The sequence below is a fragment of the Jaculus jaculus genome, chromosome 1 (genome assembly GCF_020740685.1).
Source record: "Jaculus jaculus isolate mJacJac1 chromosome 1, mJacJac1.mat.Y.cur, whole genome shotgun sequence".
Classification (NCBI taxonomy): domain Eukaryota; kingdom Metazoa; phylum Chordata; class Mammalia; order Rodentia; family Dipodidae; genus Jaculus; species Jaculus jaculus.
This window is the reverse complement of record NC_059102.1, coordinates 275,139,525-275,165,471: the sequence shown is the minus strand read 5'-3', so window position 1 is coordinate 275,165,471 and position 25,947 is coordinate 275,139,525. Positions and strand designations below refer to the sequence as shown.

General features: G+C 45.0%; 1 protein-coding gene across 1 annotated transcript in view; it reads left to right on the top strand.

The window, feature by feature from the left end:
• Pmfbp1 (polyamine modulated factor 1 binding protein 1) overlaps positions 1-21,017 on the top strand; it is a 63,674-nt gene extending 42,657 nt beyond the window's left edge. Inside the window, exons 9-20 of the mRNA XM_004659465.2 lie at positions 38-278; positions 2,426-2,615; positions 2,733-2,886; positions 3,543-3,710; positions 3,973-4,110; positions 10,832-10,996; positions 11,785-11,952; positions 12,294-12,461; positions 13,154-13,257; positions 15,510-15,584; positions 20,262-20,500; positions 21,001-21,017. Coding sequence (XP_004659522.2) covers positions 38-278; positions 2,426-2,615; positions 2,733-2,886; positions 3,543-3,710; positions 3,973-4,110; positions 10,832-10,996; positions 11,785-11,952; positions 12,294-12,461; positions 13,154-13,257; positions 15,510-15,584; positions 20,262-20,500; positions 21,001-21,017 — 1,827 coding nt within the window. The remainder of the gene's footprint in view (positions 1-37; positions 279-2,425; positions 2,616-2,732; positions 2,887-3,542; positions 3,711-3,972; positions 4,111-10,831; positions 10,997-11,784; positions 11,953-12,293; positions 12,462-13,153; positions 13,258-15,509; positions 15,585-20,261; positions 20,501-21,000) is intronic.
• The last annotated feature ends 4,930 nt before the right edge of the window (positions 21,018-25,947 follow it).

Here is a 25,947-nt window from a genome sequence, read left to right as displayed (position 1 = left end):
CAGACCTTTCCCAGCGTGCCTCCTTTGCTCTCCTCAGCTGCTCCAAGACAAGGACGAAATGCTGCACGAGATGGAGAAGAAGCTGACGTGGGTTCAAAACAGCCTCATGAAGAAGGAGAAAGAGATAGAGAAGCAGCAAAGAATGTTGGCAGAACTCGAAAGGGCTGTCAAGGAAGCAAAGCAGGACCAGTTCAAGGAGGAGTGTGGGGTCCTGAGGCGCGAGGTCCTGACGCTGAAGGAGTCCCTTGAAGAGGCCAGACAGAAGCACAGGATGGCGAGTAAGGCCCAGCCGGGGGCTGCCCAACTGTGCTTCCAACCCCAGGAGCTGAGCAGCAGCCCTTCCCCCAGCCATCTCTCCACATAGCCACCTCAGAGTCTTACTTCACACCTCAGGGCTTTATCTTGTGTCTCGCACCAGTTCCCTCAGCCCTCCTAGACTCCTCCACTAGCCCCCAAACACACCACCTCTCTGAAGCCTCTGCCCCAGCTTGGGAAAGTAGCTGTTGAACCCCCACCATCCCTCAGCCAGGGCAGAGGGTTGCCCACCCCTTCCTGGTCACAGGGAGAACAGAATTTGTGTTTGCTTCCTGGCACTGCATCCCTTCCCCCTGACGTCTCCAGGTTCTCCTCGTCACATATTGCATCTCTCCCCTCCCTGGTTTTCAACTCCTCTCTCCTTTCAATCACCAAGCACGTTTTCTGCTGCACAGCTCACACGGAGAGTTGTGCCCTTGCCCCTCTGAGAACTGTTCTCCTGCGTCACAAGAAATGACTCCTTGCCTTGGGTGCAGGGTGCTCTGTGGATGATGGCAATTTTCTTGTCTTAGATACTGCTGATGGTTACACAACTTTATGAGTATACTGAAAACCACTGAATTATCTACTTGCAAAGGTATAAAATCTCTGTTATGAGAATTAGTTACCATTAAAAAAAAAAAAGGTCCACAGCTTCACTTCCTCTCTGCCTAGCTCTGTGTTTCCTGGTAGTGTTAGCCACCCTTATTCAAACATCATTCATCAGCATGACAGATTATCCTTCATCCTTCCACAAATCTCACAAGCCCCCTGGTTTCTCTGTCTCGCACATAGTCATCCATCCCTGAAGACACTGTCCCCAACCCTTTCTCCTCTCCCTCCTACTCCTTCTCTACTAAAGACTCCAAAACTTAGAGTCCCCAAAGTGACTTTGCATAATCAATCCTGTCTTAGAAGAATGGCTTTCCCTTGGCACCCCATCTCTCCCTCACACCATTTCCAAATCTCAAACTATTTATTCTCTTTGCAGCTTTCAGAACAAATCTCTCTCTTTTTTCCTTATTTCATGAATGACACCATCTTTCTTGTGATATCTCAGATCAAGAAGCTTCAAGGATTGTGAAGAGAATGATATTTAAAGCAGAATAACTATAGGATGAGGAAACATAAAAAAAAAAACAAAAACAAAAAAAAAGAACTCAGTGAGCAATTTCCTTGGGTAGTGTTCTCCTCAGCAGAGGCAAGGATATGGAGCGAAGGAACTTGATGGGAGTCTTTCTCTAATCTAACGTATCCTCTTTATTTGTTTGTTTGTCGTGACAGGGTCTCACTATGTAGCCCTGGCTGACCTGGAACTCACCATGTAGACCAGGATGGCCTCAAACTGGCAACAATCCTCCGGCCTCTATCTACCTCCAGAGTGCTGGCCTGGCGGGCATGTGCCATGTGCCCAAGTTGCATTCTGATTTTCTTCAAGTACTTCTCTTATGTCGGTCTTGCTCACTGAATCAGGTCCAACCACTGCTCTCACGATCTCAGTCTTCTAAAGTCCACTCTACTCCACACATACGCCCCATCCCTCCAGTCTTCCATCCCAATCCAGCTAGTCTCCGCCCATCTTTCCCCCATGAATTTATTCCTCAAATCTCCTCCCTGCAAATCCTTCTCCTCCTTTCCCTAAGGCTGAGTCAACGTCTATCCCTCTCTACAAGTCCATCTCCAGCTGCCCAGCCTGCATGGATCAGTCCCTGGTCAATGTAAGGTTAACATTCCAGCAGCCTCAGGCAGGGAGCATAGCTCAGTGGTAGAGCATGTGCTTAGCATGGTCAATCCCATGTTCCAATCAGTTCCCAATACCAGAAAAAAGTTGCAGCATTTCGTATGGTGGATAGGCCCCTTATGGCTCTCAGCAGGCTCTTTGAAGGTGAGAATTTGTTCCTAATGAAAAGATGCATCACGCAGGAGATAGTGGGCAATTTCTACCAAGTTGTTTAATTTTTCTCAAGACAAGTAACTGAAGACAGACAATTTAGCGGAGCTCCTTCAGAGTGATGATGACATGGAGGGAGGGCAGGACAGGTTGGGAACCGAAGTAAGTCACAAAGAGTGAAAGAACAGAGTCTTAGCCGTCCGGTCTGAGAGTCCTTGGTGTGCCTCCCGGTTTCTACAGCTCAGCACGCTGCCCAGTCGAAGGAGGAGGCCCAGTTGGCAGGGAGCAGCCTGGAGGACTTCCAGCGGAAGCTGCAGAGCTGTGCTCTCCAGGACAAGCAAAAGGGAGAGACCATCCAGGAACTGCAGAGGGAGGTGCAGAAGCTGCATCAGGAGCTGGCGGCGGCCGAAGAGGAGCGCACCAGCAGCAGGTACCCCGCTCCCCACCCCAGAGCCAGCAGGGCAGGGCGCGCGGAGAGGAGAGGCCAGCCCCAGAGCCCACCAACACAGGCCCTGGAACCCTTCCTAACGTTGTCACTCTGCTTTAGGAAACAAATAGAGGAACTGAGCTTCAAACTGGCTGAGGCCCAGAAAAAGTGTGAAACTTTAGACAAGGAAAAGAGGCAGCTTCAGAAGAAACTGGCTGAGGAAGATATGAAAATGAATGATTTGCTTGACCAACTCAAGCTCAGTCAGCAGCAGGTATGAGGGAAGTAGCCAGCCAGCGCCAGCATCTGCCCTGCCTGGAGTTAAATGGGCCAGTCTGTAGTCAGGAAGATGCTGCCCCCAACCCAGGTGAACTAACTGTCCAGAATTTGTGTTAGGATGCCATGCCAACCACAACCAATGTAGATTCCGTTCCCACAACCAGTGAGGACCACTTCCAAGGACTAAGCCTAAAAGGAGCAATGTGGGTTGGTTGGTTGGTTGGGGGTTGAACCCAGGACTTCAGCACATTCTAGGCAAGCACTCTACTGCTGAACTCACTGTCCTTCCTTCTAGGAGTCAAAGACTATCATTGTCAGTCAGCTGAAAATATTTGATATCTTGCATATTCTTTTTGTGATCTTCTGAGATTGCTCAAAACTTTATTCAAAAAGGTTTTTGTGAAAAGATTCAGTGGGTAAGTGGGGGGAAAGGCTGAAGTTTTGGGAACTAGATCTACAAATAAAACAATTAAACAAATAAAAACTGCTGTGGAGCATCAAAGCAAACTCTCTCTAAAACATAAGCCATGGAACTAGGAAATTATCTCCACGCTTGTTCAGCCCTTCCCTCCACACAACTGTTGGGCTTTCTTGTCCCACCTAGAATAGAGTATAAGACTGTCTTCTAGCACGCCATCTTTATTTTCTCAGCAAAGGGAGCTAGCGAATGCCAAAAGCAATCTGGAAGAAGATCTTCGGGATGCCAAAAAATCACTGGCAGAGAAACAGGAGCAGTTGAAGAAAAGCAAAGATCGGGAGAGGTTGCTAGAGGAAGAAATTGAGAATTTGCAACAAGAAGAGAAAAAGAAGGAAAAAATGGTAAGAAGGAAAATCTGAAAGAAGTCATGCCATGAATCCAGAGCCAGGTACAAACCTGGCTGAGCCAGGAGGGTTGCAGATGGCCTGGGAGCCAGAGCATGGGAAAGGAGGGAGAGTGGGAGAGGCCCTGGAGTAGGAGAACAGGGAGACCTGGGACACCACCGAACAGAGAAGGAGCTGAGAGGAGGGAAGAAGGTGCAGAACTTTGATATTCTCAGGCTAACACTTCTTTCGGGGGCCTTGCTGTTTCATGGGAGAACAGTTCAAAGACCATTTAAGAAAGCTGGAGGATGAAAAAAGTAACCTCCAGACAGAGTTGGATGATTGTTCTGCACAATTGGAAGCCACTATCAGCAAGTACAACACCACCCAGAAAAACATCCAAGAGCTGAAAATAGAGGTAAGTCGATAGGAGCTCCCAAGGAGGGGAAAAACTTAAAACCTGTCACCTGTGACTTGAAGTCTGTCTGTCTTTCCTGTGCCCCAGCAATGCAGCCACACTTCTAGCTCTGTCCTTAGGGGGTGGTGCTGCAAAACCTGATCTCTGAGCCAAAGAAATGTTTTTGTCCTAATATAAGAGGTTTTTTTTTTTTTTTCCCAATAGTTGGACAGTGCCTCGCCACCCACACCCCCCACCTACACAAAAACTATCTGGGATTGTTTTTTTCCCACCAAGTCTTGCAATGCTGCATTGTAGACAAGAGCCGAGTGAATTAGTTGGAACAACTAGTTGGAAAAACTTTCTAGAAAACACTTAACAAGTTACAAGCCTGGAGAAATGGCTTACCAGTTAAGCTGTGAAGCCTAAAGACTGAGGTTCAATTCCCTAAAATCCACATAAACCAGATGCATAAGGTGGTGCATGCATCTGAAGCTCATTTGCAGTAGCTGGAGACTAATTCATTCTCTCTGTGTCTATCTCTATCTCTGTCTTTCTTTTTCTCCTTTCTCTCTCAAATAAAAAAAAATCTAGTTACAAAGCACAAAAAGGGACAGGTGGTATGTCATTTCATTCTCATTACACAATGAAAGTGACAAGCACATGATATAGGCACTATGCTTGAATTTGGTCATTCTCTTTACACACATGCCATCTGCTTGACTCTTTTTTTTTAATTTTTATCAGCATTTTCCATGATTATAAAAACATATACCATGGTCATTCCCTCCCTCCCCCCCCCCACACTTTCCCCTTTGAAAATCCATTCTCCATCATATTACTGCTTGACTCTTAACAAGGTATATGTTACTGTGATCCCCCATTTTCAAAGGAAAGAGAGGCTGAATCCCAAATTCATTAATTAGTAAGTGATAGGATGTACAAATGTTTAAACCTGAGCCATCCAGCTATGATGCCTGTCCTCTTTCTTTATCGCAAGCAGTAATACTTACCAAAAACCTTTCTGGGCAAGGAAAAAAAGGATATAATTTTGAAGAAAAGTCCCTTGGGCTATAGATGAAAAATCAAACAGCTCTTATTCCTTCATAGTATGAAAACAACATGACTATTGTAAGTGTAAGAATAACACTGCCAGGGTTGGTAACCCAAGCATGAGTATTTGAGTTCAAATCCCCAGAACCCTTGTAAAAACAGCACTGTGGTGGGCATCTATAATCCCAGTGCACTTAGGGAAAGATTGGAGGCAGAGACAGGAGACTCTCACAGAAGCTCAAAGCCAGGTAGCCTGGTAAGAACAGCAGTGCACAAGAATTAACCCTAAAATAAACAAATAATCTTGTCTCAAACTAGGTGAAAGGTAAGGTTGACATCCAATGTTGTCCCCATACATATGTATGTGCATGCTGCGCGCGCGCGTGCACACACACACACACACACACACACACACACACACCAATGGTGCTTCATGCCATGCTGTGATGACGGAAGAGCTGTATACCTGACTTGCCAATACTGTAGCCACATGTGGGCAGTGAGTGCTTAGAGCATGCCTCAGTATAACTAAGGAAATAGCTTTGTACTTTTAATTAATATCAAACTAACTTTAGTGTATTTAACAGTGAATGGTCCCAAGTGGCTAGTGGCTGCCATATTAGTTAGCATGAGCCTAAGGCACTGATATTCATGAAATTTTGTCCCCTAGAGTTATAAATTATGAAGTCTGAGCCACTCAGATCCCTAAGGAACCTCCCTAAATAAAAGGGGTACTGCTTAAGTACTCAATGTGGACCTATTGTCACCATTGCCAAAAGAAGGTCATGGAGATTTGAAAGTAAAAGTACTAGTTTTAGAATTCCTCTAATGGGGGCTGGAGAGATGGCTTAGCGGTTAAGCGCTTGCCTGTGAAGCCTAAGGATCCCGGTTCGAGGCTCGGTTCCCCAGGTCCCACGTTAGCCAGATGCACAAGGGGGCGCACGCGTCTGGAGTTCGTTTGCAGAGGCTGGAAGCCCTGGCGTGCCCATTCTCTCTCTCTCCCTCTATCTGTCTTTCTCTCTGTGTCTGTCGCTCTCAAATAAATAAATAAATAATGAACAAAAAATATTTAAAAAAAAAAAAAGAATTCCTCTAATGGGACTCAAAACACAAGAGACTTTTTTTTTTTTTAATTTATTTGAGAGCGACAGACACAGAGAGAAAGACAGAGGGAGAGAGAGAGAATGGGCACGCCAGGGCTTCCAGCCACTGCAAACGAACTCCAGACGCGTGCGCCCCCTTGTGCATCTGGCTAACGTGGGACCTGGGGAACTGAGCCTCGAACCGGGGTCCATAGGCTTCATAGGCGAGTGCTTAACCGCTAAGCCATCTCTCCAGCCCAAGACTTTTTTTGATTGTATGAGCATGTTCAACTTTTTTAAAAGCATGCCATACACATATAATCAACTAATTGGGTCAATTGAAATAGCTGTTTTAGTTTTGCTTTCTAAAATCCACTTCCTTTAATCAATATTCCATATTTTAATTGAAAATTTTGCTATCTGAAAACAAGGCAATATCTTAAGATCTTTTGCATTTATTTGATTCTAGGATATGTCCCTACTATGTTTTATACTTCTTTGGACATCTTATTGAACTCATGAGTTGTAAGCCTTTCTTTCAATTCTCTCTCGATCTATCTATCTGTGTGTGTGTGTGTGTGTGTGTGTGTGTGTGTGTGTGTGTGTGTTTAGGAATCAAGCCCAGAGACTTTTGTCTGCTAGCCTGTGTGACCCAGGCTGGCCTCAATCTCATGAGTCTCTTGCCTTGCTTACATTTCTCAAGTGCTGGGATGAGAGGTGTGCACCCACATCCAACTCACATATTCTTCTGAGTACATAATAGTACAAATACATTATTACATTATTTGTGATCAACAGTTTTCTAAATGTTTCTTGTAGTAATAAATTTGGTTAGTATTTATTTATTTTTCCTGCCTAGATGCATTGACAGTATGCTCAGTCTCAAGGTGGAGGAGCAGCACCAATGTTAGTAGGCATCAGGATCTTGTTCTTTGCCCTTAACTTTAATGGAATGCATCTGTTGCAATATTGAAACATCAATATAAATGTTTCCACATTTTCCAGAAATCCCCCCCAAAATGCATTTTTGTTTGTAGAAAACCAAATTATTTCATCTTCAGGAAAGGTCTCAACACCAGAGCATATATAATCAAGGGTTAGGAGTCCAATCTAGGTTTGAAGAGAAATAGCTCCGTCAGAAAACTGCTTGCCTTGCAAGCATGAGGACCTGAGTTCAAATGCCAAAACCTACAAAAATGCCAGGCATGGTGGAACACACCTGCACTTCCGGAATGAGGAGGCAGAGCAAGGAGGATCCCTGAGGCTTGCTGGCCAACCAGTCTAGCCTAATTAGTGAGCTCCAAGCCAGTAAGAGACCTTGTCTCAAAGGAAGTATACAGCATTCCTTAAAACAACACCCAAAGTTGTCCTCTGGCCTACACACACACACACACACACACACACACACACACACACACACACATATGAACATGCATACACACACATAACATCCTTTTAAATAAAAAATAATAAAGTAGGGGCTGGAGAGATGACTCGACGGCTAAGGTGCACCTGTGTCTCTCTCTCTCTAGTAGCAAATAAACAAAATATTAAAAAAAAATAATAATGTATTTCTAGAAAGAAGTCCAATTTAATTTTTAGAAAGAAGTCCATTTAGCACTGTCCATCTCACTACTTTCTAAGACTGAAGATGCTCAAAAGTGGAAAACTGGGGCCTGGAGAGATGGCCTAGTGATTAAGCACTTGCCTGTGAAGCCTAAGGACCCCAGTTCGAGGCTCGATTCCCCAGGACCCATGTTAGCCACATGCACAAGGGGGCGCACGCATCTGGAGTTCATTTGCAGTGGCTGGAGGCCCTGGTGCACCCATTCTCTCTATCTCTGTCTCTTTCTCTCTGTCTGTCACTCTAAAATAAATAAGATAACAACAAAAAAAAATTTTTTAAAAAGTGGCAAACTGGCAGCGACTGGCCAACTTCTACAGATGAAACAAGATATGTGAGGCAATACACCTCCATGTACAGCCCCATTAGGATAGAAGTGTCTTAGAATACCAATGAACAGAAATCAAACTGTTGCAGTCCGGTTCGCATTGCTGGTAGAAATCACCCAACCAAGAGTAGCTTCTGGGAAAAAGAGGTTTATTTGGCTCACAGGCTTGAGGGGAAGCTTCACGATGGCAGGGGAAAACGATGGCATGAGCAGAGGGTGGACATCACCCCCTGGCCAACATAAGATGGACCACAGCAACAGAAGGGTGTGCCAAACACTGGCATGGGGGTAAACTGGCTATAAAGCCCTTAAGCCCGCCCCCAACAATACACTCCCTCCAGGAGACATTAATTCCCAAATATCCATCAGCTGGGAACCTAGCATTCAGAACACCTAGGTTTATGGGGGACACCTGAATCAAACCACCAGACAAGCATACACATTTTTCCCTTTTTTTATTAGTTATGGACATACTCAGTATGTAAACAGCACATGTTGGTACCATCCTCACCCTTATTCCTGCCCCCCTCCAAAGGGACCCTCTACATTGGGGATGCCAGTTATCCCCATGGGGATTTTGGGTGGTGCATTGTGGGGATAGCCGTCAGTTATGGGGAAGAGGCAATGTCTCTGTGTGTAATGTCCCAATTTGTGGCTCTAACAATCTTTCTGCCCCCTCTTCACTGAATTTCCCTGAGCCATGTTGGGTTTGTTTTATGTCTCCTTCAGTGATGGGCTCTTGGGAGCCTCTGGATCTGGTTTGGTAGGAGTTCAGTGTCCTCAGTGTCTGTCTTCTTCACTCTTGTGCTGATATCAGTTTCACCGATAAAGCAGCACTCTTGCTCATTTGCCCAATTCCTCTGCGGTTTCAGCTGGGGCCCTAGTGAAGTGCAATGGGCTGTTTCTCTCCTCAAGTCCTGCTTCCATCTGAAAAAGAGAAGCAGATTCTCCAGTGGAGGGTGAAGTCAGCACAGGTTAAATGGGATAACCATTATTAGTTTAGAGAGAATTTAATAGGTGTCGGCCCTCTTGTAGCCCAAGATTGGTGGGAGCTTGATATTGGAGAGAAAACTTGTTATCTGGTTGTGATTCTCACTTGCTCCCCAGTTCCAGATATGGGTTCCTTTCCATTGAGCAGATCTGTTAGCCAATCCACAAGCAGCTGGTTACCCACCATGGCTGTGTGCCACTATTGCACTTGTGTGAGCATCACATCAGGTTGTTTGCTTCTGAGTATCTTAGACCTTGAGTTGCTCAGATAGATGTTGGCCACTTTCCCCAGTAGCTCATGTAGCACCTTCTGGCACTAGACAGGCTAACTGTCTGGGGACTAGTTCTTTTCCAGATTTCAGCCAGGTCTCTCCATGTTCTATACTGACAGTATATGATGTCTTTGGCAATAGGGTCTTACCATTAATCTCTGGTGGGTAATTAAGAAACATACACATTTTTAAGGTTTTCTTTCCACTTACAGTCTTAGAAACAGATCTCCATCCTGGTCTTAAAATTCACTAGGAGATGAGTAGCCATATTCATGATCATAATTCACAATCATATGGTGGGTGATTGGCCTGTTACAGAGCCCTTTCTATATGCGTCTGTCACTTGATCGTCACAAAAACAGTGCCCTTGGGCTGGAGAGATGGCTTAGCAGTTAAATGCTTGCCTATGAGGCCAAAGGGCCCAGGACCCATGTAAGCCATATGCACAAGGTGGCACATGCATCTGGAGTTCATTTGCAGCATCCAGAGGCCCTGGTGTACCCATTCTCTATCTGCTTCTTTCTCTTTTATTAAAAAAAAAAATTTAATTTAAAAAGTGCCCTTCCATGGGATATTTTTTTATAATCATGGAAAATGCTAATAAAAATTAAAAATAAATAAATAAATAAAGTGCCCTTTCTACAAGCATCCTATCACTTGAACATCACAAAAACTATATAAAGCAGCTGAAACCTCTCCTGGTTTGTGGACACAAACTAATGCCAGAGAATAAGTAAAAGACCAAACTTCAACCCAAATCCACATCCTTTGACTCTGCTGCCTTTTAATTATACCGGGCATGATCACTGCTAAATTTAAGACACAGGGTTAAATATACTTTTGTCAGAACCATGTGATTGAAGTATTTTTAACTTCAAATAAAATTTGGATCTCTAACTCTTGAGCAATGCAGTATTTCATTTAATCAAAAAACAAAGTTCTAACGTTTATTGTAAACCTGTTGTGTGCCATCTCTCCTGAGCTACCACAACAGAGAAGCAGCAAGGAATCTCTCCCTCTCTAACACACACAGAGCACAGTAAGGGATAAAACACAAATGAAAATGCTGCATTATGCCTATTAATTGGATTAATTAGGATTCTGGATCTTTACCAAAAGTTACAGTCTGTGAAAGGGACACTGTACTGGATGCACCATGCACTGAGAGTTCTAGTTGCTCCTTGTATTTGAGGGGCATGCAAACTGGAAGGAGAGGTGTGAGCAGAGGGATGCAGGAGGGCCTGGAAATGAGAGGAAGCTGTGAGAGCTAACACAGAGAACAGGCTATGGCACGCAGGCAAGAGCCCAGCTCGTGTCCACTTCCTACAGTCATTCAGAGGGCCTCTGTGCTCAAGAGCAGGGACCTTGACAGTGACATTCTCTGTCCCTAAAGATAACCCGCCAGAAGGAGTCCATCATGACTCTACAATCACAGCTGGATATAGCTGTGCAGAAAGAGAAGCAATACCTCCAAACCATGGTCTCTAAAGAAGTCTATGAAGAGTTATCCCGGACGTCACGTGCTTGCCAAGATGACCTAACGCAAACCCTGGAGAAGGTGAGGCCACACCCACTCATCTCTGAAGAAGTATTCAGATGCAAAAATGTCAGGGATCAAAAGAGGCCCAGGAGCCAGTTTCTTGTATGACTGGCAGTCCTCAGGGTACCTCAGCCCTTCCCTGTTGCAGGGAGGGGTGTCTGTCCAAAGAAGGCCTGATCCCTCCCTGCGAAGCTTTTATTTGTGGGGTGGCATAGGTGATCTAACAATTCTTTCTGCACTTGGATGCCTGGGGGGGGTGGGGGGAGTAAGGCTTTTCCCAAAGTTCAGATTGTCAGGAAACCCGTGTGTCATATCTATGCTGATAATATCTGCATATAAGTAGATCAGTTGAGCAGGGAAGAAAGAAAAAAAATGAAAGAGGGACTGAAGGACTGAGGAGGGAAATGTGGAAAACCAATCACCATCACTTCCCACCTCTGTGGAGCAATGAGAAAGGTGGCCATCTGCACCACCCTGAGCCAAAGACAGGGAGGAACTGGAATCCTTCTGCATTATTTAGCAGAGGGGGCTGGAGAGATGGCTTAGCCTGAAAAGCCAGAGGACCTTCATTCAATTCCTCAGGAAGTAAGCCAGATGCACAAGGTGGCACATGTGTCTGGAGTTTGTTTGCAGTGACTAAAGGCCCTGGCGCACCCATTCTCTCTCTCTCTCTCTCTTCCTCTGCCTCGTTCTCTCTCTCTCTCTCTCTTAAATAAATACATAAAAATAAAAAATATTTATAAGCTTAGCAGAAAGGACCAAAGGGCCTTGAGAGCCACTCTCACCCACTTCGTCTTTTCCGGAAGCTCAATCAGGCAACCTCAGAGACAAAGTATCTGCAGCGCAGCTTGCAACAGACCCAAGAGAAGAAAACTCAACTGGAAGATGAGATCGTGGCTTATGAGGAAAGGATGAAAAAGCTCAATGTGGAATTAAAAAAACTTCAGAGCTTCCACCAGCAGAGTGAGCTAGAGGTGAGAAGCCAGGGGGCTTGAGGCTGCCTTCCTGGAAGAGATCCACCAGGTCACCTTTTGCATCCAAATGAATGTAGTGCTAAGCCATATATGTGTGTCACACTCACAACTTCATCTCCCTGTTGTGACAGAGATATGTATCTCTCCACCCTTTGCCTACTGGGGTCTCTCCACTGTCTCAGCTCCTAGAACTTCAGAGGCAGCAAAGATCAGAGCAATGGTGCCCTCTGCTGGCCACTGAAAATAAAAGCACCCCCCCATCCCACCCCAGAAGTCTTCCAGGGTGGAGAGGGCACCCTCTACCTTGTCTGGGACCCCTCCTCATGTTGTATCCGGAGCAGGTGAACTCCTTTGACAAGAAGCTAGAGGAGATGAGCAGCCAGGTTCTGCAGTGGCAGAAGCAGCACCAGAATGATCTCAAGATGCTGGCGGCTAAGGAGACGCAGCTCCGGGAGTTCCAGGAGGAAATGGCCACCCTGAAAGAGAACCTCCTTGCAGATGAGAAGGAGGTGGGCACCTCTCAGCTTCTGTCACTTCCCCCTCCCTCCATCTTTCCCAGCCAGCCACTGGGGGTCTGGGATGCTGGAAGCAAGGGAGGGATGCCCCCATCTCTCTGGCATGAAGCAAGGGCTGGCAACATAGCTTTATTGATAGATGTTGACTAGGACGAAGTCCCCATTCCAGCAGAGACTGTCAAGTACATCAGCGACCATGTAGACCCCCCTCTGGCTGGTCCTTACATTTTAAGCCTCCCTATACCCCTGTAGAATTGGCTAAGTAACTGTCTAGATGTGCCCCATATTCAGCTCTCAGAACAGTGAAATTCACGGCAGGAGGTCTCAAGACATCATGAGGTAGCCACTGAGTCTTTGTTCAAATTAAAAGAAGCCATGTCTTCCTCTGTATTTTTTTCTTCCACCTAGTATGAAATGGGCTTGTCATATTGCTTTTTTACCTCACTGCCTTAAGTCTGAACCATTACTAAAAGTAATGAGTGTGCTGTGTTTGCTATGAATGGTGTCTTCTTAGAGGTGTCACCTTTGTGTGGAATGCAACCTGATCTGGAGGTCTGGAGGTGTGGGTCCTCATGTGACAGCCCTGGCTTTAGGTTGAACAGCAGAGTGGATTTTCCACATCTGGGAGAGGGAGGTGACAGTGGATATTCCCATCCCTCACTTCTCATTTTCTTCCTGTATGAAAGCCATGCTGCCTGCCCCCACGGTCAATGCCCAAAGACTCCTGTAGGCTCCACCGAGATAATGAACAGATCATGTGCAACATGGAGCAGTGGGCCAAAGAGCAGAAGTAAGTAAATGGAAGAAAAATGTCAGGCAGCATCAATTAGTGCTCCTCTCAGCTTTGGTTAGAAAAGCTTCTTTTTATCATGGATGGCAATAACTGAGGACATTCAAAATTCATCAGAGTGATGAAAATAAGTGAATAGTGAATGCTCAGCCCTCAGTGGAACATCTATATCACCCTCCTCCAAGGCTCTGGAAACAGTGAGGAAGAGGGTCTGGAAAGAATCTAGGAAACATCCAGGAGTGGTGGTGCATGCCCTTAATCCCAGCACTCAGGAGGCAGAGGTAAGGAGGTAGGAGGATCGCCATGAGTTCAAGGCCACCCTGAGACTACATAGTGAATTCCAGGTTAGCCTGGGCTAGAGTGAGACCCTACCCTAAAAAAGAGAGAGAGAGAAGCTGGCCAGGTGTGGTGGTACATACCTGTAATCCCAGCACTCAGGAGGAGGCAGAGGTAGGAGAATCATTGTGAGTTCAAAGCCATCCTGAGACTACATAGTGAATTCCAGGTCAGCCTGGGCTAGAGAAGCCCCTACCTCAAAAAAAAAAAAAAAAAAAAGAATCTGGGAGACAAAGGATGATGAGCAGTGCTCAAGACTGCTGTATTTGTGAACTCACAGCAGCTATGGTTACTTCCATAAGACCTGCACATGACTGAGCCCATTCACACTCATGAGGGTCCACCCTTCACTGATGAGTCCTTGGTAGTTAATGGTTGCTGGGGAGAAGGGGACATTTTCTTCAGTGGTATAGCCGCTGGTAAGTTGCCCATGATCTGATGAAAGGAAAAAAAAGGAAAGGAAGGGAAGGGGAGGGGAGGGGAGAGGAGGGAAGGGGAGGGGAGGGGAGGGGAGGGAAAAGAGGAAGAGAGGAGAGGAGAGGAGAGGAGAGGAGAGGAGAGGAGAGGAGAGGAGAGGAGAGGAGAGGAGAGGAGAGGAGAGGAGAGGAAAGGAAAGGAAAGGAAAGGAAAGGAAAGGAAAGGAAAGGAAAGGAAAGGAAAGGAAAGGAAAGGAAAGGAAAGGAAAGGAAAGGAAAGGAAAGGAAAGGAAAGGAAAAGACAGCAAAGTAGAAATGAGATTGCTTGGGAAGAAGAAGGGGTTAGTAGGAGGGGAGGGGAACAAGAGAAGGTAATGAAAATATAATCAAAACACATTATATTAAATTTTGTATTAAAATTAAAGGATAAAATTTTAGCCTGGTGTGATGGTGCATTCCTTTAATCCCAGCACTCGAAAAGCAGAGGTAGGATTGCTGTGAGTTCAAGGCTACTCTGAGACTACATAGTGAATTCCAGGTCAGCCTGGGCCAGAGCAAGACCCTACCTCAAAAACTGACAGATGAATAGATAGATAGATAGATAGTTAGATAGATAGATAGATAGATAGATAGATAGATAGATAGATAGATAGATAGGAAAATAGAACCGGTACCAAAGCTCAGCCTAAGCTGAGACCTACATGTGCTCCAGTGACTGGTCATGCATGCCCTCACAGGAAGCTGATAAGGGTTTGGGAATAAGAAGGTGGATCCATATCCTTCCTGAAGGTTTGCAAAGTACTACAGTGTAGGGACAGAGCAGCATCAGATGAAAGGGATGCATCCTTGGGGCACAGGTTTCCTCTTCCCAGCCTGAGATCCAGCTTTTCCTGGATCCTTTGAATTCCTTCCCTGAAAAACCTGAAGCTTGCAGGGCATGGGATAGCCCAGTACTTGGGAGGCTGAGACAAGTGGCTCACCATGAGTTCAAGGCCAGCCCAGCCTACATATTGAGTTCATGACCACCATGGCTAAAGTGTAAGACCCTGTCTCTAACAAACCCCCCCCCCCAAACTATGGATCACAGTGATTTTGCACAGCCCTGGTATACGGAGAGTCTTTAGTTTTCAGGGGCTAACAAAGGCTCTTGTTCTGAGGACAAGGTGATGCACTGGGCCTAGGGTCCAGCAGAATCCCTGCTGAGAACATTTGTGGCCCATTGGCCAGCTTGCTCACTGGAGCCTGGGGAACAAGCTACTCTTCTCCTGTGTGTTTTGTTTGTCCATTCATTTTTTTGTTTGTAGTATTAATTATTTGTGAGACAGAGAATGGGCACTCCAAGGCCTCCAGCCACTGCAAACAAACTCCAGATGCATGCAACACCTTGTGCATCTTGGCTTATTTGGGTCCTGGGGAATCCAACTTGGGTTCTTTGGTTTTGAAGGAAAGTGCCCTAATCTTTAAGCCATTTCTCCAGCCCACCTATGTGTTTTATTACAGGATTGCCAATGAAAAACTAGGAAACAAGCTCCGTGAACAGGTCAAATATATTGCCAAGCTGACCGGTGAAAAAGAGTAAGTCAACATGGCCTCACAGTAGCCTCTTGGGATATATGAAAAGGTTCAGCAAGAAGCGGTGGCTGCTGTATCATTCCGTCTGTGTGGATCAGTCCCCCTACCCCCAGGAAAGGTTTGGTACTTAGGAAGAGCCCCCAAGACTTGAATCTACATGTATGTGGCATGGGCATATTGCCTGACTGCGATGGGTCTTAATTCCCTCCATCACCAGCGGTAGAAAGGGGAGTTCAGTCTCCCACTCCTTCCTTGCCCACCTCCCACAGTTCTTAGCCATGAATGCTAAGGGAATAGGCACGGACTCACAGGCAAGCTGCAGTGATAGGGTAGAGACTGAGCACCGACAGGCAGGTGACAGTGTCTGCTGGGGTTCAGTAGAGGTCTTGTATGTAGGAGCTTGGAAGGAAGGCTTCTCCGTGGCATAGGCCAAGGTGAGCAATCCAGGGTGAGGGTTCTTTGCCTCACTCAGCCCTCCAGAAGCCAGGGTTCCTGTACTTGCAGCTCCACCCTCCCCATGATCTTGCTTCAATCTGCCTGGTAAAGCTGGGTCTGCTGAGAGAGAGGTGTGGAGGACTGCGGGAGGTTTGAAGGAATGAATACCTAAAGGGGAAGTCTTGGAGGCAGGTGAAGTGACAGGTGGCGACAGGTGGGGACAGGCCAGGGACCAGTGCTTCCCACGCTTTTATCCAGAAGCACTTACAAATGGCCACCTGTGTCTGGCATAAAAACTCTAGCCAAGCAGTACTTCCCCCCAGAACATGAGGACAACATTGTCTCAGCATGCATGAAGCCATCTGTGGTTTCCATGAGAAAAGCTTTGCCCCAGGCCTTGAATTCGGGTTGAGTGATAAGTCAACAGAGAAAACAAGACCACGACAAAAAGGGGAATAAAGAACCAGGAGGCCAGGACTTGGATGGGCTGTATGTCATGTTGAAGGCATCAGATGTGCGGACACCAGAGTGGCCAAGAGTCAGCATTGAGGGCAGTGCCAGGACCCCCTCCAGCCCAGGAGCACATGGGTGAGGAACTACAGAGGGAGAAGTGCCTCTAACACCTACCAGCTTTACAGACAGCAAGAAAGTATCAAGCACATGCCAAGAGAAGAAGTGGAGGGTTGTTCGTAATTTTTTCTACAGGACAATGACACTTTCTACTAGACAAAAACATACTAATCAAGGACTGGAGAGGTTTCTCAGCGATAAGGCACTTGCCTGCAAAGCCAAAGGACCCAGGTTTGATTCTCCAAAACCCACATAAGCCAGATGCACAAGGTGGCCCATGTGTCTGGAGTTTGCAGCATCTGAAGGCCCTGGTGTGTGCCCATTCTCTCTCTTTCTCTCCCTCTCTCTCCCTCTCTCTCTCTCAAATATAATAAAGTTTTTTAGATTTTTCTAAATAAGTAAAATAAACATACACACAGAGAGAAAATTTTAAAAGAAAACAATGGGGCCTGAAGAAATGGCTTAGCAGTTAAGACACTTGCCTGCAAAGCCAAAGGACCCAGGTTTGATTCCCCAGTACCCATATAAGCCAGATGCACAAAACAGCATATGTCTTGAATTCCTTTGCAGAAGCTGGGAGCCCTTCTGTGCCCATTCTCTCTGTCTATATACTCTCTATCTCTCTCTGCTTGCAAATAAAAAAAGAAAAGAAAAAAGAAAGCAATGTTGACAGGGACTGGGAATGCAGCTCAGTTGGTAGAATGCTTGCCTAATATAAACAAAGCCCTGGGTGCAATCCCCAACACCTTGTAAACCAGGCATAGTGGTACACACCTATAATCCCAGCACCTGGAAAGTGTAGGCTCATCGGAAATTCAAGGTCATGCTCACCTATATAGCAAGGTCAAGGCCAGCCTGGGCTATATGACTCTTTGTTTAAAAAAAAAAAGTGAAGGAAGGGAAAGAAAGGGGAAGAGAAGGGAGAAAGTCAAAATCTGAACGGCCCACCTCTGATGGCACAGACCTGTAATCTCAGCTATTTGGGAAGCTGAGGAAGGAAAATCACAAGTTCAGGCCTGCCAAAGACTACGAAGTGAATTCAAGGTCAGTGAGATGTGCCTCAAGAAAAAAAAAAAAAAAAGTTGAGAAAAGGGCCAGACATGGTGGTGGCACATGCCTTTAATCCCAGCACTCAGGAGACAGAAGTAGGAGGATCACTGTGAGTTCAAGGCCAGCCTGAGACTACATAGTGAATTCCTGGTCAGCCTGAGCTAGAACAAGACCCTACCTAGAAAAACAAATTGGAAAATAGATGTTGCTCAGTGGTACAGTGCTTATAGCATGTGTAAGGCCCTAAATTTGATCCCCAGTATTGAAAAAAAAAACCTGAAAGTAATAGATAACTTCAAGCTTTTTCTTAAAAAAAAAAACTGTTTATTGACAAGTTCCATAAATATACCATGATCATAATTCACTTCCAATACTCTCCCTTTTCACCCTTTCAAGTCTTCCCTCCATTGAATCCCTTCTTCTTACCAAGTAGTCTCTCTTCTATTTTTATGTCATCATTTTTTCTTCCAATTATGCAGGTCTTTGTAGGTAGTGTCAGGCCTGTGGGGTCATGAATATCAAGGCCACTTTGTGTCTGGAAGACAGCACTGTAAGCACTCCTCCCCTTCCTTTGGCTCTTACATTTTTTCTGCCACCTCTTCTGCAATGTTCTCTGAACCTTGGAGTGTGAGATGGAGATGTCTGTCTTAGTGCCAAACACTCCATTGTCACTTCTTTTTAGCACTTTGGTGAGTTTTGAGTCTCCCCAGTGGTCATAGCCATCTGAAAAAAGAAACTTCTCTAACCAAAAGTAAGAGTAGCATTAATATATGAGCATAAACATACATAATTAGAGGGTAGCTTGTTGGGCATAATATATGCATTTAGGCTTTTTCTTCCTGCCAGGTTCCAGGAGGTTCTGTTTCCCAGAGGTTAAATTTTTCTTAAATGTCTCCTATCTTATTTGAAAGAAAACCACTTTAATAAGGAATCATAATAATAATAGCTCAACTAATACTTATTGTCTAGCATGTGTAAAGCACTGTTTTTAGCTTAATCTTCCTAAACCTCATGAGTTCTGCATGCAGGTTCTCCTTGACTTAAGATGGGATTATGTCTGAATAAACTCAATGTAAATTGAGAATAGCATTAAGCTGAAAAGGATTTAATACCCCTAAACTACCGCACATCACAGCTTAGTAGCAGAGTTCCCTGTGGAACAGTTGTCCTTTCCTGTCACGCTCCTGTGGCTGACTGGGAGATGTGGTTCACTGCCCCTTCCCAGCAACTCACAGATGAGTATGTCTCATACTGTTGCCAGAGAAAAAGATCCAAATTCAAAGTATAGTTTCCACTGTATTATATCATTTTCATACCACTATCACGTCAAAAAAAGAAAAACCTGTATGTCAGGGTTGGGGAGATAGCTCAGTAGTTAGAAATGCTTGCTGCACAAGCCTGACACCAGAGCTCAGGTCCCTAGACCCACAGAAAGCTGGAGAAGTGGTGCATTCATCTATAACCCCGCTGGGCCAATGGCAGTGGAAGGCAGAGTCAGGGGAATGTCGAAGCTCTCGGGCCAGCTAGTCTGGCATATGTAGCACAGTGGCGAACAAGAGAGATCCTGTCTCAGTCAGATGGAGGATGAGGACCAACACACCAAAGCTGTCCTGTGACCTCCACATTCATGCTGTGGCATGCACACACCAACACATACCCACCAAACACTAACGCAAAACTATAAAACTAGCAAATCAGGGACTGACTGCCTGTAGTCACAGATGCCATTTATAGAGAGAGATGAGCCAAGAGACTGGATACCTTGCCCTGGTCTTATGCCAGTGCCCACTGGCATCCTCTACTTGTACACTAGCCAGGAGATTACTACTATTTATTGGTTTGTTTATTTGTTTGTTTGTTTGCTATTTAAGAGAAATACAAAGAAAGAGAATGGGTGCACCAGGACTTCTAGCCATTGCAAATGAACTCCAAACACTGGCACCACCATGTGCATCTGGCTTACATGGGTTCTGGGGAATCGAACCTGGGTCCTTAGGCTTCGCAGACAAGTGCTTTAACCACTAAGCCATCTCTCCAGTCCCAGGTTAAAACTATGGTATTACAATATTACAATTTATAGCTACCATAAATTGAGCCATGCAGACATGTTATCTTTCCTCTCACCCCCATCACTGCCTCCACTTCCTCATCTGTAAAGCAGCAATAAGAAACTTGGCCAAGCTCAACAGAGCCAGGATTCCTGGGCTCCGTACTAATCAGCAGAGGGGTGCAGAGAGAGCTTGGGCATTGGCTCCATGCTTGGCAAGAGCTTCCCAGGCACAGTTATGAGCACACAAAGAAGGCATGTGGCCAGCGTTGTCCCTAGCAGCCTTTCACTCTTCAAGTCAGGTTTCCACCATTTGTTAAACTGGATCCTTTACGAACCCATGTAGAGACAAGACAAGAGGCCCAGAATTGACTAAGTGTGTCAGGATTAGTTCTGGATTCTCCCCACCTGCAGGCCAGGGCTTTTTCCATGACACAGCCATGGCCTGTATAAGAACCCAGCTCTGAAAGGGACTTGGAAACTTCAACCCTTCCCCCAGGTCTTTCCAGAATCAAGCCAAGCAGATCCAGTAAACCAGACAGCCACCTGACCTTCCCACTTTCCTCTCCTCCCCACAGCCACCTCCACAATGTAATGGTCCATCTGCAGCAGGAAAACAAGAAGCTGAAAAATGAAATAGAAGAGAAGAAGATGAAAGCTTGTAACATGAGGCCATGCACCAAAGCCCTCGGCCCGAGCAAAGCGGAGCCCACACAAAAGGGGAAAGCGTATGGCACACTTGGCTGGAAGGGCGCATCCCATGACCTGGGACAGAAAATGGACATCACTAAGTACATTGGAATGCCTCACTGCTCTGGTATGTGTGTCACCTCTCCTCTGCCTTCTTGATTCCACATGCTCGGTCCGCAACAGTGAGGTATCTATTTTTGTCAAAGATGCCTGCAGTGGGGATTCACACAGGGAGAAGGCCATTTACTCAGCAGCCCCAAATAATTGTTTCCAAGGCTACAGAGACAAATCAATTTCCCTCAGATCCAAGAATTTTGATGATACCCAAAGTACCTCATATTTCAGACCAATCCCTGCCCAGTCATTTTGGGAAAAGTGCAGAAGAAACAAGGGAAAGGAAGAATGGATTTCTTCCCTCAGTGAGTGGCTGGGAATCTCACAGTACGACCTGGCCCCTCACTCAGCCTGGGAGTGTGCCTATTTTCCTACACATGTAAATTCCACGTTACCCCAGAGGGGCGACATCTCACCACAACACAGCCACTTGGGGGTGAGGTCAGTCCTTGAGAAATCACCGCATTACTTTCTTCTCAGATTCAAGCCCTCATTTCCTCCCCGTTTCTTCAGGTTCCTCGTACTGCTAAAGTCAGCAGCACCTTCCCTGACCACGTCTCCAAGTCCATCTGCCAAGAGCGACAAGTTCCTATCACCCTTGACCTGAACCAGTTCCTCCAGGGCCTGTCAAGGTCCTGGCCTATTTTGCAAGAGGTTTTACTGAGTTTTATCCACTTCCTGCAGTAGAGTGAGCCATGGTACCCTACTCTTACCTCCAAGCCCAGTCTCTGAAATAAAGACACAAGCAATGATTGCAGCCTCTGTAAGCATGTGAGCGCCTAGAGTCTCATAGGCGTCTCTGCCCCCCACCAGCCCCCAGCAACATGCTCAGCCCTGTCTTCACTGGATTCCAAAAGATTGATCAGTCTCTTTTACTTATGTAGGGGAAAAGGCATTCCCAAAGCAAGCTGCTGTATTAGTTTTTAAACCAACAAGAGATAATTAGCTCCTATTTTATTTTTGTTTTTGCCATCTCTCTCAAATTTTAAATAGAGGGGAAAAAAATCTATAAACTTTTTTTTTTCCCAAAAAGGAAAACAATCCTAGGACCCCAAAGAAAGTACAAGAAATTAGTGTTGCATTTGCCAAGGGAGGAAGTGAGACCCGCCATCTGCTTCCTCCCTGGCTGCCATATTACATTCCTCCATTTAACAATTTTATTTTTCTCCCCAGTCACCTCAATACAAGTAAAATTCCATTATAACAAACTCCAAGGACAGCTAAACTATTTTATTGTGGTAGGATTTTGTTAAACTGCGCACATGTCTGGAATTTATATTTCTAGTCTATAGGAAATGGAGACAAATAGCTACTAGGGTAAAATAAGAGGAAGAACGAGCTTGCATTTCTGAGCGGGGGCAGGAAAAGTAGAAGAAACCCTCTGGCTGGCACAAATTTCTAAATATTTTTACCTTCCACCCCAGCCAAATTAGTGTAATTCACAGCTAATTGGCATTGTTTCATGGGATGCCCCTATGAGCATGGTGGAAGGGTTAAGTGCAGCATGAGGTGGGTGATAAGAGACTGATAGTTTCTGTTGTGTTTAGGTCCATCTGTTTATGCTCTTTTGACTTTGTCCCTATTTGGTTTGGAATAAGGTTGTTTTTTTTTTTTCCTAAAGAAAACTAAGACTGAAAAAATCTGATACTGATGAAACTGCCTCCTAATCTTAAATATGGTTCATTTATTTATTGGAACATTATTTCAATGTCAGTGAAATCCCTAGTCTGGTCTACTAAAAAGACAATTCATCTCTACAATTTTATACAAAATAATTCAAATACATGACCAAAATTATAATCTCTGAATACTTTGAATGTCATACATTTATTCAGACTTATCTCCACTTCCTGGATGGTAGGTACACCACATCAAAGCTGGTACCATAGTGTGGGGAGCAAAGAGATAGATAAATGTTGATATTTGTCTCAGTCACCTTACTGAAAAAGCCCAGCTGGGAAGAAGAGCTGAATTGATAGAGAATGGGCTTAGAGAAATTCAGTTTCTCTGATGACAGGAGAGCTAAGTGTTGCTGACCATAAATCTCTAAGAAATTACCAAAGAACTAAATCGCTATAAACCAACTTGAACCTCTGATTTAAAAAGAAATGCTGGGAGCCAGGTGTGGTGGTGCATGCCTTTAATCCCAGCACTTGGGAGGCAGAGGTAGGAGGATCGCTGTGAGTTCGAGGTCACCCTAAGACTACATAGTTAATTCCAGGTCAGCCTGGGCCAGAGTAAGACACTACCTTGAAAAACAAAAAACAAAAAAAAGAAAAAAAGAAAAAGAAAAGAAATGCTGGATGTGGTGGCACACAGCTTTAATCCCAGCACTTAGAAGGCAGAGGTAGGAGGATTTCTGAGTCCAAGGTAGCCTGGGATGACAGAATGAGTTCCAGATCAGCCTGGGCTGTCTGAGACCCTACCTCAAAAATAGGGCTGGAGGGATGACTTAGCAGTTAAGGCACCTACCTGCAAAGCAAAAGGACCCAGGTTTGATTTTTCAGGACCCATGTAAGCGAGACGCACAGGGTGACGCATGTGTCTGGAGTTCATTTGCAGTGGCTGGAGCTCCTGGTATGCCCATTCTCTCTCTTCCTCTTTCTGTCTCATAAATAAATACAAATAAATTATTTTTTTAAATACCAAAAATAGGGCTGAAGGGATGGTTTAGCAGTTAAGGCATTTGCCTGCAAAGCCAAACGACCCAGGTTCAATTCTCCAGAACCCACATTAGCCAGATGCACAAGGGGATAAATGCATCTGGAGTTCATTTGCAGTTGGCTGGAGGCCCTGGTGCACCCATTAATTCTCTCTCTCTCTCTCTCTCCCTCTCTCCCTCTTTTTCTGTCAAATAAATAAATTTTAAAAAATAAATACCAAAAATAAAAATAAAACACAAAGAAATGGCAATGACTTGTGGGTGATGATTAAGAACTTAGTGCTGTGTTTGTGCCACTTATTCCCTGGTTCATATTTTCTTGCTGTTAGCTTCAAAAAAAGTTTTCTAAGTCACTTTTATGCTTTTTATCTTATTTTATTTGTTTTTTTGAGGTAGGGCTTCACTCTAGCCTAGGCTGACCTGGAATTCACTATGTAGTCTCAGGGTGGCCTGGAACTCAAAGTGATCCTCCTACCTCTGCCTCCAGAGTGTTTGCATTAAAGTCATGCACCATCACACCCTGCTACAGAGAGAATGGGCACACCAGGGCCTCTATCCACTGCAAATAAACTCCAGATGCATGGGTCACTTTGTGCATCTGGCTTTACGTGGGTACTGGGGAATTAAACTCAGGTCATTAGGCTTTACAGGCAAACACTTTAATAGCTGAGACATCTCTCCAGCCCAACTTTCTTTTTTTTTTTTACTGTTTTTTTTTTTTTTTTTTTTTGGTTTTTCGAGGTAGGGTCTCACTCTAGCCCAGGCTGACCTGGAATTCACTCTGGAGTCTCAGGGTGGCCTCGAACTCATGGCGATCCTCCTACCTCTGCCTCCCGAGTGCTGGGATTAAAGGCGTGCGCCACCACGCCCGGCTTCTTTTTTTTAATAAAATATAATTAACTCATTTAAAATTTCAGTGTGTGTTTTAAACATTTCCATAACGCAGGCTGGAGAGATGGCTTAGTGGTGAAGGCACTTGCCTGCAACGTCTAAGGACCCATTGTCCTACTCTCCAGATCCCACATTAGCCAGACGCACAAAGGTGAAGCAAGTGCAAGGTCGTATGTACCCACTAGGTGGTGCAAGCATAAAGAGTTCAATTGCAATGGCTGAGGCCCTAGCATGCCAATTCTCTTTCTGTCTCTCGCTGTCTCTGAAAAAATTTCTATAATGCAATAAGCTTATTTGCATGAAAAAAGTGAAACAAAAGAAATGGATACAAAAGTATATTTTATCATTTAAAAAAATAGCACAACAAGCCAGGCATGGTGACACACGCCTTTAATCCCAGCACTCGGGAGGCAGAGGTAGGAGGATCGCAGTGAGTTCAAGGCCACCGAGACTACATAGTGAATTCCAAGTCAGCCTGGGCTAGAGTGAGACCCTACCTTGAAAAACCAAACAAAACAAAAACAGTGGGACTAAAAGGCAACTATCTCAACATATAAAAACCCCATGTGGAAAAACTCAATTTCATACTTTTAAGACTGAAAGGATTTCCTCTACACTCAGGAACAAGGCCAAGATGCTTGCTTCTGCCACTTCAATACACTTCTGAAGTTCAAGCCAAAGTAATTAGGCAGGAAAAAGAAGTAAAAAGTATCTGAAAAGGAAGAAGTAAAATCATCTGTTCATGTATCATGTGATCTTACATGTAGAAAATCTGTGGTGAAGATGTGGTTCAGTTGGTTAGTGTTTGCCTAGCATGCCTGAGGCCCTGCGTTTGATGCCCAGAACTACATAAACCAGGCATGATGGCACACATGCACCCATAATCCTCACTCAGGAAATGGAGTGAGAAGGATGAGTAGTTCAAGGTCAGGCAAGAAAATGAACTGGACTTGATGAAACTTTAAATTCTTCTTCTGTCAACAGACAATATTACTGAGTAAAAGGGCAAATATTTTAAATGATATATCTGATAAGGGAGTAATATCCAGAATATATAAACTCCTAAAACCCAGTAACAAAAAAAAAAATTTCGGGCTGGAGAGATGGCTTAGTGGTTAAGCACTTGCCTGTGAAGCCTAAGGACCCCGGTTCAAGGCTCGGTTCCCCAGGTCCCACGTTAGCCAGTTGCACAAGGGGGCGCACGCGTCTTGGAGTTCGTTTGCAGTGGCTGGAAGCCCTGGCGCGCCCATTCTATCTCTCTCCCTCTATCTGTCTTTCTCCCTGTGTCTGTCGCTCTCAAATAAATAAATAAAAAATGAACAAAAAAAAAATTTTCAAAAATAAGCAGAGGACTTGTACAGCCATTTCTCCAAAGAAAGACTGCAGATGGCTAACAAGCACACAAGAAGAGACTCAACATGACTAGTTATTAGAGAAATGTCAATCACAGTGATACCAGAAAATAACAAGTGTTGGTAGGAAGTGGTGAAATTGGAACATTTGTGGTGGGAATGTAAGTCACCATTGCTATTGAAAACAGTATGACAGTTCCTTTTAAAAAATTAAAGATAGGGACTGGAGAGATGGCTTAGTGGTTAAGTGCTTGCCTGTGAAGCCTAAGGACCCCAGTTCGAGGCTCGGTTCCCCAGGTCCCATGTTAGCCAGATGCACAAGGGGGCGCACGCATCTGGAGTTCATTTGCAGAGGCTGGAAGCCCTGGCACGCCCATTCTCTCTCTCTCCCTCTATCTGTCTTTCTCTCTGTGTCTGTCGTTCTCAAATAAATAAATAAATAAATAATTTTTTTAAAAAAATTAAAGATAGGGCTAGAGAAATTGCTTAGCGGTTAAGGCGCTTGTCTGCAAAGCCAAAGGACCCAGGTTCAGTTCCCCAGGACCCATGTAAGCA